The sequence below is a fragment of the Erythrolamprus reginae genome, chromosome 4, assembly GCF_031021105.1.
Source record: "Erythrolamprus reginae isolate rEryReg1 chromosome 4, rEryReg1.hap1, whole genome shotgun sequence".
In the NCBI taxonomy this organism is placed as follows: domain Eukaryota; kingdom Metazoa; phylum Chordata; class Lepidosauria; order Squamata; family Dipsadidae; genus Erythrolamprus; species Erythrolamprus reginae.
The window spans coordinates 2,114,008-2,127,628 of record NC_091953.1 but is presented as its reverse complement, the minus strand read 5'-3'; the positions used below and the strand labels follow the sequence as shown (position 1 = coordinate 2,127,628).

The 13,621-nt window shown below is 41.6% G+C and overlaps 1 protein-coding gene across 1 annotated transcript in view; it reads right to left on the bottom strand.

Annotated features, from left to right (window-relative positions):
• Positions 1 to 1,475: 1,475 nt before the first annotated feature.
• The window catches only part of ATG16L2 (autophagy related 16 like 2), a 41,050-nt gene continuing 28,904 nt past the window's right edge, over positions 1,476 to 13,621 (bottom strand). Inside the window, exons 13-18 of the mRNA XM_070749421.1 lie at positions 12,955 to 13,075; positions 12,751 to 12,856; positions 9,385 to 9,534; positions 5,162 to 5,209; positions 4,357 to 4,458; positions 1,476 to 2,452 (exon numbers count right to left, since the gene is read on the bottom strand). Of these exons, the coding sequence (XP_070605522.1) occupies positions 2,365 to 2,452; positions 4,357 to 4,458; positions 5,162 to 5,209; positions 9,385 to 9,534; positions 12,751 to 12,856; positions 12,955 to 13,075 (615 nt within the window). The 3' untranslated portion in view covers positions 1,476 to 2,364. The remainder of the gene's footprint in view (positions 2,453 to 4,356; positions 4,459 to 5,161; positions 5,210 to 9,384; positions 9,535 to 12,750; positions 12,857 to 12,954; positions 13,076 to 13,621) is intronic.

Here is a 13,621-nt window from a genome sequence, read left to right as displayed (position 1 = left end):
TGTTTTCCGCCTCAAGGAAAGCCAAGGGAGGGTGGGGACACCCACATTTTAGCAGCAGGGCACCCGAGGTCCGAGATGAAAGCCGAGCCAAAAGTCCAGGACCCTCTGCCAGCTGCTAACAGCCCCCACCCCCCACCATGGGGAAAAACAGCCATCAGCCTCACATCCTTTGCAGGGGGGGGGGCTGTTGGGTGTGAAGACATGTCCGGGAAACACTTTAAGTGCTTTCAAATGCGAAGGGGTGACCTCCACAGGATACTCATGGGCGTGGAGGAAAAATTAATTAGTAATATTTATAAATTTTTAATCAGATATAAAACAGAAGAGGAGATGGTGAAAGATCCTATGATTAGTCGGGCAAAACACTTTGCACAACCGATCGATCTGGATAAATGGGAAAAACTATGGACATAAATAATAATAATAGTAGACTAGAGTAGAGTAGAATAGTAGTAGACTAGAGTAGAATAGAATATTAGACTAGACTAGAGTAGAATAGAATATTAGAATAGAGTAGAAGAGTAAAATAGAATAGAATAGAATAAAGTAGAGTAGAATGGAATAGAAAATAGAGTAGAATAGAATAGAATAACAGAGTTGGAAGGGACCTTGGAGGTCTTCTAGTCCAACCCCCTGATTAGGCAGGAAACCCTACACTACTTCAGACAGATGGTTATCCAACATCTTCTTAAAAGCCTCCAGTGTCGGAGCATTTACAACTTCTAGTGGCAGGCTGTTCCACTGATCAAATTGTTCTAACTGTCAGGGAATCCCTCCTTAGTTCTAAGTTACTTCTCTCCTTGTTTCGTTTCCACCCATTGCTTCTTGTTCTACAGCTCTCAGGTGCTTTGGAGAATAGCCCGACTCCCTCTTCTTTTAATAGGACAGTGAACCCAAGAACAAGGGGGCACAATCTGAGGTCAGTTGGGGGAAAGATCAGAAGCAACGGGAGAAAATATTATTTGACCGAAAGAGTAGTAGATGCCTGGAACAAACTCCCAGCAGACGTAGTTGGTCAATCCACAGTCACTGAATTGAAACATGCCTGGGATAAACATAGATCCATCCTAAGATAAAATACAGGAAATAGTATAAGGGCAGACTAGATGGACCAGGAGGTCTTTTTCTGCCATCAATCTTCTATGTTTTTATGCTTCTTTGTGGCAACCCGTGAGATATTGGACCACTGCTATCATGTCTCGCCTGGTCCTTAATTTAATTAGCAAATTACAAGATCTACCGCCTTCAGGGCAAACCAGTGCAAAATGTTTTATCGTTGGCATCTGCCTCCCTTGAAAATATTGAAGAAGTTTCCAAATTACATCACCCATATGTTGGAAATGTAAAACAGAACATTTTACCATTTATGGTGGACTTGTTCGGAGGCAGGGATGCATTGGAATAGGGTAGTTATTTAGTTAAAAGAAATTATAAAAGAAGAAATTGAGGGGAAAAAACCAGTTACTTCTGTTTGGTATTTTCAATAAGGTTTATAAAAAAAGAAACTCAGTACATCGTCATTCATATTTTGACACCTGAGTGTCACACATTTTAATACAAATAAAAAAATATTGATCATATTTCATTTAAGAAGCTTACAGAATTCTAATTATATATATATATATATATATTTATTAAATTATCATTTTTCATTATTTAGTTATTTGTTTATTTATTTCTGAAATTTATATGCCACCCAACTCCAATTCGACTCTGGGCAGCTTACAATAATAACAATAATGAAAAAACAAGTTATTAAAATATTTCAATGTGTCATTTTTATGCCAATCAATCCATCCTAAGTGCCATAACTTTGGATACAAACAGAATATTATTAGTCACATTTATGACATTTAACAAACTTATATAATTCTAATAATAATACAAACATTTATGTTCAATTAAAATCTTCCATTATTTGCTTATCCCTCATAATCGATCCAGGCAGGGTTGCAATTGGTGCACTAGGCAAACCCGTAGAGTGGTGTTAGGACCCCCCTTGATCTAGATTGTATCCCTCCGTGGATGCAATTTAGGATTGTGTTGGCTTTTTTGCCTGCAGCTGGCTCCTGTTTAGCTGGTTGTCCACTACAACTCCAAGATCCCTCTCGCAGCCGCTGCTATTAAACCCAGTTTCACAGCTTTGGCCTAGTGAGAGTCGGATGACTTGCCTCGATGTTCTGGCTCCCTGTCTGCCTCCTTCCCCCATGGCAAGGAAGAACAAAGACTCGAATCCAGGTCTGAAGGATGACCGGCTTCTCAGCTCCACCAGTTTGTCCTCGTTCCGACATCCAACGGTCCACCTCAAAAGCCACAAAAGTCCAGCAAAGAGACAGAGGTGTAGTATCCGTGTCTTTTCCTTCACTACTTCCACAACACAACTTTCCGGCATTGCCCTGCGCTGGCTATGTGGACTCCAGAGGGACTCCATGCCACTGCGTTGACAGAAGACCTGGAGAAAGAGAGAAAGAGAGAGGGAGAGAGAGAGAGAGTGCTTTTGAAGGACCCACACATCACACTCAATAACACTGGGGAACAATTTACTATTTATTTATTAATTGGACTTTTATGCCAGCCCTCTCCGAGGACTCGGAGTGGCTGATTTGTAACACAATTCCTATCGTGTCTTATTTTTGAGCTTTTAAAATTGTTAATTAGGCATGCTGGTTTCAAAACTGTAGTTAGTTTTCTTCTGCCACGCCAAGGTTTTTTTCTCTACGTCTTGTACACACCGTTCAAAAAAAATAAAGGGAACACTTAACAACATGATATAACTCCAAGGAAATCAAACTTCTGTGAAATCAAACTGTCCACTTAGGAAGCGACACTGGTTGACAATCAATTTCACCTGCTGTGGTGCACATTCAACATTTGCATGCCGCCCCGAGTCTGCGGAGAGGGGGGCATACAAATCTAAATAATAAATTGTACAGAACGAAGTATTCAAGGAGAACATTTCATTCATTCAGATCTCGGATGGGCTCTTTGAGGGTTCCCTTTAATTTTTTGAGCAGTATTGAAATTCCCTCAACACTGTCCAACTATTTACTAAGTCTGCACTACTATTACTATTAGTTCTTTTCTCATTATTTCTATCACCCATCTCCTCCCACTTATGACTGTAATTTGTTGCTTGTATCCTTAAGATTTTCATTAATATGGATTGTTCCTTCATTGTTTATTTGACCCCTATGACAATCATTAAGTGTTGGACCTCCTGATCCTTGACAAATGTCTCTTTTCTTTTATGTACACTGAGAGCCTCTGCACCAAAGACAAATCCCTTGTGTGTCCAATCACACTGGGCCAATAAATAATTCTATTCTATTCTATTCTATTCTATTTATTTATTGGACTTATATGCCTAGTTTTTCTATTTTCTATTCTATTCTATTTATTAATTTATTTATTGGACATATGGCTAGTTTTTCTATTTTCTATTCTATTCTATTCTATTCTATTCTATTTATTAATGTATTTATTAATTGGACTTGCTATGGTTGAATCTGTTTCCAGTGTAGCTGTTTTGGATAAGTTATAGAAACATAGAAACATAGAAGTCTGATGGCAGAAAAAGACCTCCTGGTCCATCTAGTCTGCCCTTATACTATTTTCTGTATTTTATCTTAGGATGGATCTGTGTTTATCCCAGGCAGGTTTAAATTCAGTTACTGTGGATTTATCAACCACGTCTGCTGGAATTTTCTTCCAAGGATCTACTACTCTTTCAGTGAAATAATATTTTCTCACGTTTCTTTTGATCTTTACTCCAACTAACTTCAGATTGTGTCCTCTTGTTTTTGTGTTCACTTTCCTATTAAAAACACTTCCCTCCTGGACCTTATTGAACTCTTTAACATATTTAAATGTTTCGATCATGTCCCCCCTTTTCCTTCTGTCCTCCAGACTATACAGATGGAGTTCATGAAGTCTTTCCTGATACATTTTATGCTTAAATAAACTTATATGCCTAGTTTTTCTATTTTCTATTCTATTCTATTCTATTCTATTCTACTCTACTCTACTCTATTCTTTTCTTTCCTCTTTACGCACAATTTGTATGACTTTTGAGGGAATCCTGTAGCTTAAAAAGTTGACGTGATAGACAAAAACCGTGGTTGTTTTGGGATCCAGAAGCCAAACGTTAGTTGAAAACAAGTCACAGATTTAAGGAAACCCAATTGCGGTTCCCCAGTGTAATACAACCTGCAGGAAAGAAGGAAGGATGGAAGGTTTCTATTTGGGGTCTTTTTTTTTTTGTTTCTCGACCTGCCGGGAGCAAGATTTGAACTCGCCCCCTTGGTGGCTTTGTTTCAAATGGACCCTGCCGAGGGTGTGTGTGTGGTAATTTCTCACCGGTGGACTCCCTCCAGTTGCTTTTCCAATTTCTCCGTGGTTGAATTCCAGAGGAAGAGAGCGCCGTTCGAAGACCCAACTAAGACGTACTTCTTATCAGGGCTGCCGGTTTCAGGAATCCCGAATTAAAAGCGATGTCGAGAAATCGGAAAAGATAGAAGAAGCAGAGAAACAAGAGATTTTACTAAAGCGATCCTACTCCTATTGCTTTTTTGGTAACAAAAGTACAGCAGACATACAGTTGAACAATGTGTGGCAGTCCTGTTTCTTATTTTCTATAGTGATATTTCTATAGTACCACCATTTAATATTTCTAATACTATATTCATTTTAATGTTACATAGTTCTTATATTCCTATATTCAACCGGTCCTTCCTTTCTTTCCCTGTTATTTAAAATTAGATGACTATTTAATTGGTTGTCTTTATTTTATTTTTTGGTTTTCCCCAACTTTCTAACCAAGAGTGAAATTTATTCCAGCTTTGATAGAATTCCGACTCATCTGTATCTTTTATTTCCGTGGTTAATTTATCCATTTCTATAGCAGGGTGTCTTATAGTCCGAAAAATACGGTATTTATTTAAAGCGTTTGTGTCAATATTCCTCCTCTGTGTGGTGTCCCAATTACAGAGCAAACATTCACACCCTTAAATGCAAGACTGCCCAACACTGTGAAAATGATGCCCGAAGGGATGAAAATTGTGGCAGGGTTAAAAGAGGCTTGAAAGGAAGAGACTCCCTGGCTAAAAACACAACATACATCAAAGACAGTGCGCGATTGTTCCTGAGTCGGCCCGAGACTCACCTGAACACAGCCTTGGTCCCGTCGGATCCGCACTTGAATCCTTCCGTTCTTTGAAAAGAGAAAGAAAGAAAGAGAGAGAGAGAAAGAAAGAGAGAGAGAGAAAGAAAGAGAGAGAAAGAAAGAGAGAGAGAAAGAAAGAAACAAAGAGAGAGAGAGAGAGAAAGAAACAAAGAGAGAGAGAGAAAGAAAGAAAGAGAGAGAGAGAAAGAAAGAGAGAGAGAGAAAGAGAGAGAGAGAGAAAGAAAGAAAGAGAGAGAGAAAGAAAGAAAGAGAGAGAGAAAGAAAGAGAGAGAGAGAAAGAAAGAAAGAAAGAAAGAGAGAAAGAAAGAAAGAGAGAGAGAGAGAGAAAAAGAAAGAAAGAAAGAAAGAAAGAAAGAAAGAAAGAAAGAAGAGTATAGGGAGATGAGAAGAAATTGGTTGGAAAGGAGAAAAAAATAACAATAATAAATAAAATAGAACTTATTTATAAAATATTTATAAAGTATTTATAAAATATATACTCAATTTATTCATAGAAATGGCATTTTGTACATTAATATGAGACTATATCGGTTGTGATTGAGTTGTAGGGAAAAGATACTATTGGGGGAAAAAAGAACAGTAGAGAAATACTGTATGTAAGTTATACAAACTGTATTAATGTAAATCATTGATACAAATTGCTGTAAGAGAAGCCTGGAGGTTACACTGTATAATTGTTAGTGCATTGTTTAATTTTTTTTCTCTGTTGTTGTCGTTTTTTGTTGTTATTTCTATGTGTGTGTTTCCTTTTTTCTCTTTCTGGTTCTTTTTTTCTCTTTGTATTGCATTTTCTTGCTCTTTTTAAATGTAAAATATCTAATGTATTAATCTAAGACATTAGATGTATTAGAAATAATCTAATAATTTAATGTAAATTGTTTTTTTAAAAAAAGAGAGAAGAAACTTTGGCGTTTTTTGAATCTGGGGCCGGAAGGATGAGAATGATGTGGGGGTTTTGCAAAATACAAGCGGGCCTTGACTTGCAATAAATTCATTTAGTGACCATTCAAAGTGAGAAGAAAGAGCCTTCTCTGTGGCGGCTCCGACCAGGGCCGCCGATAGACGGGTATTACTGGGACTGCTGTCCCGGGCCCGGGCAAATTGGAAAATTGGGGGGCCCCGGGCCCCGGCGCCCGCCAAAACCTCCCCAACCCCGAAGAGAGCCTGAATAATGGGGGGGGGGGGGCGGCCCAGCGCTTCTCCTGCTGAGCCCAGTCTTCTCCCGGTGGCTTTCGACTCCTCCCGCCGAGGAGCTGCAAGGCTGGCCTCGGCTCCCCTTCCCTAAACCCCCGCCAGCCCCCTCCTTCCCGCCCTGCCCTCCTTCCCCGAGGCGTCCCTTGCCCATCATCCCCTGCCGGGCAATGGGGCAGCGGGACTGCTAGATGGGCAGCTCTTCCGGCGAGGGTGGGCCTCCGCCCGCGCAGAAAGCATCCTCCCTCACACCCAGCGCCGGCCATGGGGGCTTCCGCCGCCGCCTTCCGCAAGGCCCCCAGAGGAGCCGCGTGGGTCTCCAGCCTTCTCCTGGTGAGTCACCGCGGCAAGGATGCGGGCGAGGGAGAAAGGGGAACCCGGCGCCTTGCGGTAGAGGGGTAGGTGGTTTGTGGGGAGCGGGGGAGGGAATTGTAAAAATCACAATTTCTTGCGTTGCTTTTTCTTTCTTTCTCTCTTTCTCTCTTGCTCTTTCATTCTTTTTTCTTTCTCTTGCTTTCTTTCTCCCTTTCTTTCTCTCCTTCCTTCCCTCTTTCCATTTCTTTCATTCCCCCTCTCTTTTTATTTCTCTTTCATTCTCTTTCTTTCCTCTTTCTTTCTTTCGTTTCTTTTTCTTTCTTTCTCTCTTTCTCTCTTTCTCTTTCATTCTTTTTTCTTTCTCTTGCTTTCTTTCTCCCTCTTTCTTTCTCTCCTTCCTTCCCTCCTTCCATTTCTTTCATTCCCCCTCTCTTTTTATTTCTCTTTCATTCTCTTTCTTTTTCTTTCTTTCTCTTTCTTTCTCTTTTTCTTTCTCTCTTTTACCTTCCCTTCCTCTATTTCTTCTTTTCTTTCTCCTTCCTACCTTCTTCCCTCCCTCCCTCCCTTCCTTCAGTCCTTCTTCTCTTACTCTCTTCTTTCATAAGTTTCCTTCCTTCCTTCCTCTGTTCCTGTCCCTTCCCCCTTTCTTTCTTTCTTTCTTTCTTTCTTTCTTTCTTTCTTTCTTTCCTTCCCTCCCTCCATTTCTTTCATTCCCCCTCTCTTTTTATTTCTCTTTCATTCTCTTTCTTTTTCTTTCTTTCTCTTTCTTGCTCTTTTTCTTTCTCTCTTTTACCTTCCCTTCCTCTATTTCTTCTTTTCTTTCTCCTTCCTACCTTCTTCCCTCCCTCCCTTCCTTCAGTCCTTCTTCTCTTACTCTCCTCTTTCATAAGTTTCTTTCCTTCCTTCCTCTGTTCCTGTCCCTTCCCCCTTTCTTTCTTTCTTTCTTTCTTTCTTTCTTTCTTTCTTTCTTTCTTTCCTTCCCTCCCTCCATTTCTTGCTTTCCTTCTCCTTTCTCCCTTCTTTCCTCCCTCACTCCCTTCTTTCACTCCTTCCTCTCTTCCTCTCCCCTTTCACACCTTTCCTTGCTTCCTTTGCACCCTTCCTCTGTTCCTGTCCCTTCCCTCTTTCCTTCCTTCCTTCCCACCCTCCGTCCATTCATTCACCCATTCCTCTCTTGATCGCCCCTTTTACCATTCCTTCCTTCCTTTCACCCTCCCTCCTTCCTTCATAGCTCGCCCTCGCCTTTCTTCCCTTCCTTCCAGATGGGAGTGCCCCCTCAAGACACTCGCCCGACTGCTGGTACCCTGTTTTTTCTCTCCCCTCGTCCTTTCCAGCTCCTCGCTGGCTGGGGAATTCTGGGAGTTAAAGTCCAGATATCTTCAAGTTGCCAAGGTTGGGAAACACTGGCCTATGGGACCGCCTCGCTTGGCGTGAAGCGGGAAATGATCCCTGGGGGATGGAGTGGCTTGGCGACTTAAAATAGTTTTAAAATGGCGGGGGGGGGGGGGGGCAGACACTTAGGCTGTATGGGGCCCCAAAATTCCTGATGGTGGCCCTGGCTCCGACCCTCTGGAACCATCTTCCTCTGGAGATTAGGATTGCCCCCACCCTCCTTGCCTTTCGTAAACTTCTTAAGACCCACCTCTGCCGCCAGGCATGGGGGAATTGAGACATCTTCCACAGGGCTATATAATTTGTGTATGGTATGTTGTGTGTATGTTTTTTTAATTATGGGTTTTTTAGTTTTTAAAAATTAGATTTGTATTTTACATTGTGTTCTACTATTGCTGTGAGCCGCCCTGAGTCTACGGAGAGGGGCAGCATACAAATTAATTAAATTAAATTAAAAAATTAAATTAAATTAAATTAAATTAAATTAAATATTAAATTAAAAATTAAATTAAATTAAATTAAATTAAATTAAAAATTAAATTAAAAATTAAATTAAATTAAATATTAAATTAAAAATTAAATTAAATTAAATTAAATTAAATTAAATTAAATTAAATTAAATTAAATTAAATTAAATTAAATTAAATTAAATTAAATTAAATTAAATTAAATTAAATTAAATTAAATTAAATTAAATTAAATTAAATTAAATTAAATTAAATTAAATTAAATTAAATTAAATTAAATTAAATTAAATTAAATTAAATTAAATTAAATTAAATTAAATTAAATTAAATTAAATTAAATTAAATTAAATTAAATTAAATTAAATTAAATTAAATTAAATTAAATTAAAAGATAGAAGAGAATCTTCAGGGAAGCTTCCCTGAAGTCCTGGAGGCAAAAAAATTACCCAGCAGACAAACCGGAAGTTGGGAAAAACGTACTTCCGGTTTGCCGTTGTGCTGTTTTCTTGCACTGCGGAGGGTTCAGGAAAGGTTCCTGAAGCCTCCAGAGTGCAAAAAACAGCACAATGGGCAAACTGGAAGTACGTTTTCCCCAACTTCCGGTTTGCCCGTTTGGGCATATTTTCCCCCTATCATGCTTCCAGAAAGGCCTGTGGAGATGCGCAGTGGGCAGCACGGTTGGGGGTGCGCATGGGAAGGGGTGTGAGCACTTGCATGCATGCTAGCACACCCGCCCACACACCCCTTTCAGCACGACCAGTTTCGTCGTCACTGGTCTAGGAATGGCAGTCAGCTTTGGACAGGGTTGGTCCTACCTCCGGTTCCCGCTCTCCTCACCTGTACACCTGCTGGACGGTGTGCATCCTGAGGTCGATGACCTTGAGGGCGTTGTCCCGAGAGCAACTCAGCAGCTGCAACTGATCAGGGCTGAGGCTCAGTGAAGTCACCTTCCCTCCTACGGGAACTACCTGGGTGCAGTGAGGGTCCCTGGGAGAGAAAAGCAGAGAGGGGGAAGTTTACTACAGTATAAGGAAAAAAAGTCCAAAAACTGCTATATAGAAACATAGAAACATAGAAGTCTGACGGTAGAAAAAGACCTCATGGTCCATCTAGTCTGCCCTTATACTATTTCCTGTATTGCATCTTACAATGGATATATGTTTATCCCAGGGATGTTTAAATTCAGTTACTGTGGATTTACCAACCACGTCTGCTGGGAGTTTGTTCCAAGCATCTACTACTCTTTCAGTGAAATAATATTTTCTCATGTTGCTTTTGATCTTTCCCCCAACTGACCTCATATTGTGTCCCCTTGTTCTTGTGTTCACTTTCCTATTAAAAACACTTCCCTCCTGAACCTTATTTAACCCTTTAACATATTTAAATGTTTCGATCATGTATCCCCTTTTCCTTCTGTCCTCCAGACTATACAGATTGAGTTAATTGAGTCTTTCCTGATACATTTTATGCTTAAGACCTTCCACCATTCTTGTAGCCCGTCTTTGGACCCGTTCAATTTTGTCAATATCTTTTTGTAGGTGAGGTCTCCAGAACTGAACATAGTACTCCAAATGTGGTCTCACCAGCGCTCTATATAAGGGGATCACAATCTCCCTCTTCCTGCTTGTTATACCTCTAGCTATGCAGCCAAGCATCCCACTTGCTTTTCCTACCGCCTGACCACACTGCTCACCCATTTTGAGACTGTCAGAAATCACTACCCTAAATCCTTCTCTTCTGAAGTTTTTGCTAACACAGAACTGCCAATACAATACTCAGATTGAGGATTCCTTTTCCCCAGGTGTATTATTTTACATTTGGAAACATTAAACTGCAGTTTCCATTGCTTTGACCATTTATCTAGTAAAGCTAAATCATTTACCATATTACAGACGCCTCCAGGAATATCAACCCACTTTAGAGTCATCGGCAAATAGGCAAACCTTCCCTACCAAACCTTCCCCTATGTCACTCACAAACATATTAAAAAGAATAGGCTATATAGGCAAGTCTCATAAACTAAGACAACATAGAGAATAAATACACTCACACTACTAACCAGAGCATACAATATGGAATACTCCTATCCAATGACCTAAGTGCCAAAGCCCATTGCAATAACATCGCCAAAAAGGCTTCAAGTGTTGTTCACCTAATCCTACATAACTTCTGCTCCGGTAAACTCACACTACTAACCAGAGCATACAAAACGTTCACCAGACCAATCCTTGAATACAGCTCATCTGTCTGGAACCCCCACCGCATTTCTGACATAAACACTATAGAAAATGTCCAGAGATACTTTACTAGAAGAGCCCCCCACTCCTCCACTCGCAACAGAATCCCCTATGCAACCAGACTTACAATCCTCGGTTTAGAAAGCTTAGAACTACATCGCCTTAAACACGACCCAAGTATAGCCCATAAAATCATCTGCTACAACATCCTTCCTGTCAGTGACTACTTCAGCTTCAACCACAACAACACACGAGCACACAATAGATACAAACTCAAAGTAAACCGCTTCAAACTCGACTGCAGGAAATATGACTTTTGTAAGCGAGTGGTTGATGCATGGAACTAACTACCTGACTCTGTAGTATCATCATCTTACCCCCAAAACCTTTCCCTTAGACTATCCACCTGTTGATCTCTCCCAATTCCTAAGAGGTCAGTAAATAATAGTTTACCTATTTATTTGTTGTGAGCTGCCCTAAGTTCTTGGAGAAGGGCGGCATACAAATCCAATCAATCAATCAATCAATCAATCAATCAATCAATCAATATTCATAGTACAGTGATCCCCCGCTCGTTGCGAGGGTTCCGTTCCAGGACCCCCCGCAACGAGCAGGTTTTCGCGAAGTAGCGCTGCGGAAGTAAAAACACCATCTGCGCATGTGCAGATGGTGTTTTTACTCCCACAGCGCTAGCGAGGAACCGAAGATTGGGGGCGGCGCGGCTGTTTGCCGCCGGCATGGGGGGCTGCCTAGCAGCCCCCCAAACCCGGGTTGGGGGTCCGGGGGGTGCTGGCAAGCCCCCCATGCCGGCGGCGACATTTTAAAATAGCCGCGCCGCCCCCAATCTTCGGCTCCTCCGCGCTGGCTCTCGGCGCTTTCGAGCTGAGTCCGGGAGCGAATTCTCTTCCGGACTCAGCTCAAAAGCGCCGATAGCCAGCGCTAGCGAATGGCTTGTCCACGCTGGCTCTCGGCGCTTTCGAGCTGAGTCCGGGAGCGAATTCGCTCCAGGACTCAGCTCAAAAGCGCCGATAGCCAGCGCTAGCGAACGGCTTGTCCACGCTGGCTCTCCGCGCTTTCGAGCTGAGTCCGGGAGCGAATTCGCTCCAGGACTCAGCTCAAAAGCGCCGATAGCCAGCGCTAGCGAACGGCTTGTCCACGCTGGCTCTCCGCGCTTTCGAGCTGAGTCCTGGAGCGAATTCGCTTCAGGACTCAGCTCAAAAGCGGCGAGAATGAACCGCGTGGGCGGGCGAAGGGCGGGCGGCAGCGAGGAGTTTGCGTGGGCGGTGGGGAAACTCCACGCTGACGCCAGCAAGAGGGGGAAGACCCAGGGAAGCCGGTTGCCATCTACGCATGCGTGCCCATAGAAAAAACGGGCACGCATGCGTAGATGGTATTTTGACTTCCGGGTTGAAAAATAGCGAAGTACCCTGTTCGCAATGGTTGGGGACGCAATAAACGGGGGATCACTGTATACTATTTAAAGTATCAAAGTCAAGTTAAACAATCCAGTCATACACAGACAAATCAGTCAATAACTCTCCATACATTAACAATACTACAAGCCTTACAAATACATAAACTATCTCCGAACACACAGTTCTTACTAAAGCAGTCACAATGAATCAGCACAAAATAAGCAGAAAAACACAGAGATAAAATCGTGCTTCTGACTCCCTCTTGTGGCAATTCCCAACACTGTTTCAATAAATACAAGCATCCATTGTTAGCTTGTTTATATATTGTCCAACCTAACTGTTATGTACATAGTACTAACACATATGTTTGTATGTTTGTTTTTTAACAAAAAAAAAACACAATAAAGATTATTTAAAAATAAAAAATAAAAAAAATCAGGCAATAGGTACAATTATTATTTTAACCTTGCAAACAAAACAAAACAAAATATTTTTAAATTGTCGACAGGACCTACGACTCAGGTAGCATCCTGCTTTCGGAGCCCGCTCACCTGCTGTCCCAGAAACGGATCATCTTGTCGTGGTGGCCGCTCACAATCACATTGTTGCAACACACAACATCGTTGCAGTAAGAGAAGACCTGGATGGTCCTAGAACCTGCCGGGATGGAGAGCCGTCAATCATTAAGTGTGTGTGGTGAGGGGTGTGTGTGTTTTCCAACCCGGCTGCTCCCCAAAAGGTTGGCCACCACTTACATGCCCCCTTGACCAAGTCCCACTCCTTCACGGTCCGGTCTCGGCTGCCCGTCACAGCCTGGTGCCAGGTGGACCGGAATTTAGCCGCTGTCACTTTGTCCGAGTGTCCGGTGAGAATTTCCTAGAGGAGGAGGAGAAATGGAGGCAGGAAGAAATAGAGAGTAGATGTTGGTTATGGAGAGGAAGAGGAGGAGAAGAGCAGGAAGAGGAAGAAGGAAGATAGATGAGAGAGAGAGAGAATAAAAAGAAAAGAGAGGGATAGATAGATAGATAGATAGATAGATAGATAGATGATAGATAGATGATAGATAGATAGATAGATAGATAGATATGAATGGATGGCTAGATAGATAAATGGATAGAGACAGACAGAGATGGATAGATGGATGGATGGCTAGATAGAGATAGAGAGAGAGAGAGAGAGACAGACAGAGATGGATGATAGAGAGATAAAGAGATAGATAGATAGATAGATAGATAGATAGATAGATAGATAGATAGATAGAGACAGACACACAGACAGACAGAGATGGATGATAGATAGATAGATGGATGGAGGGATGGAGACAGACAGAGACAGACACAGATAGAGAGATAGACAGGAAGAGATGGATGATAGATAGAGACAGACAGATAGACAGAGAGATAGACAGACAGAGATGGATGA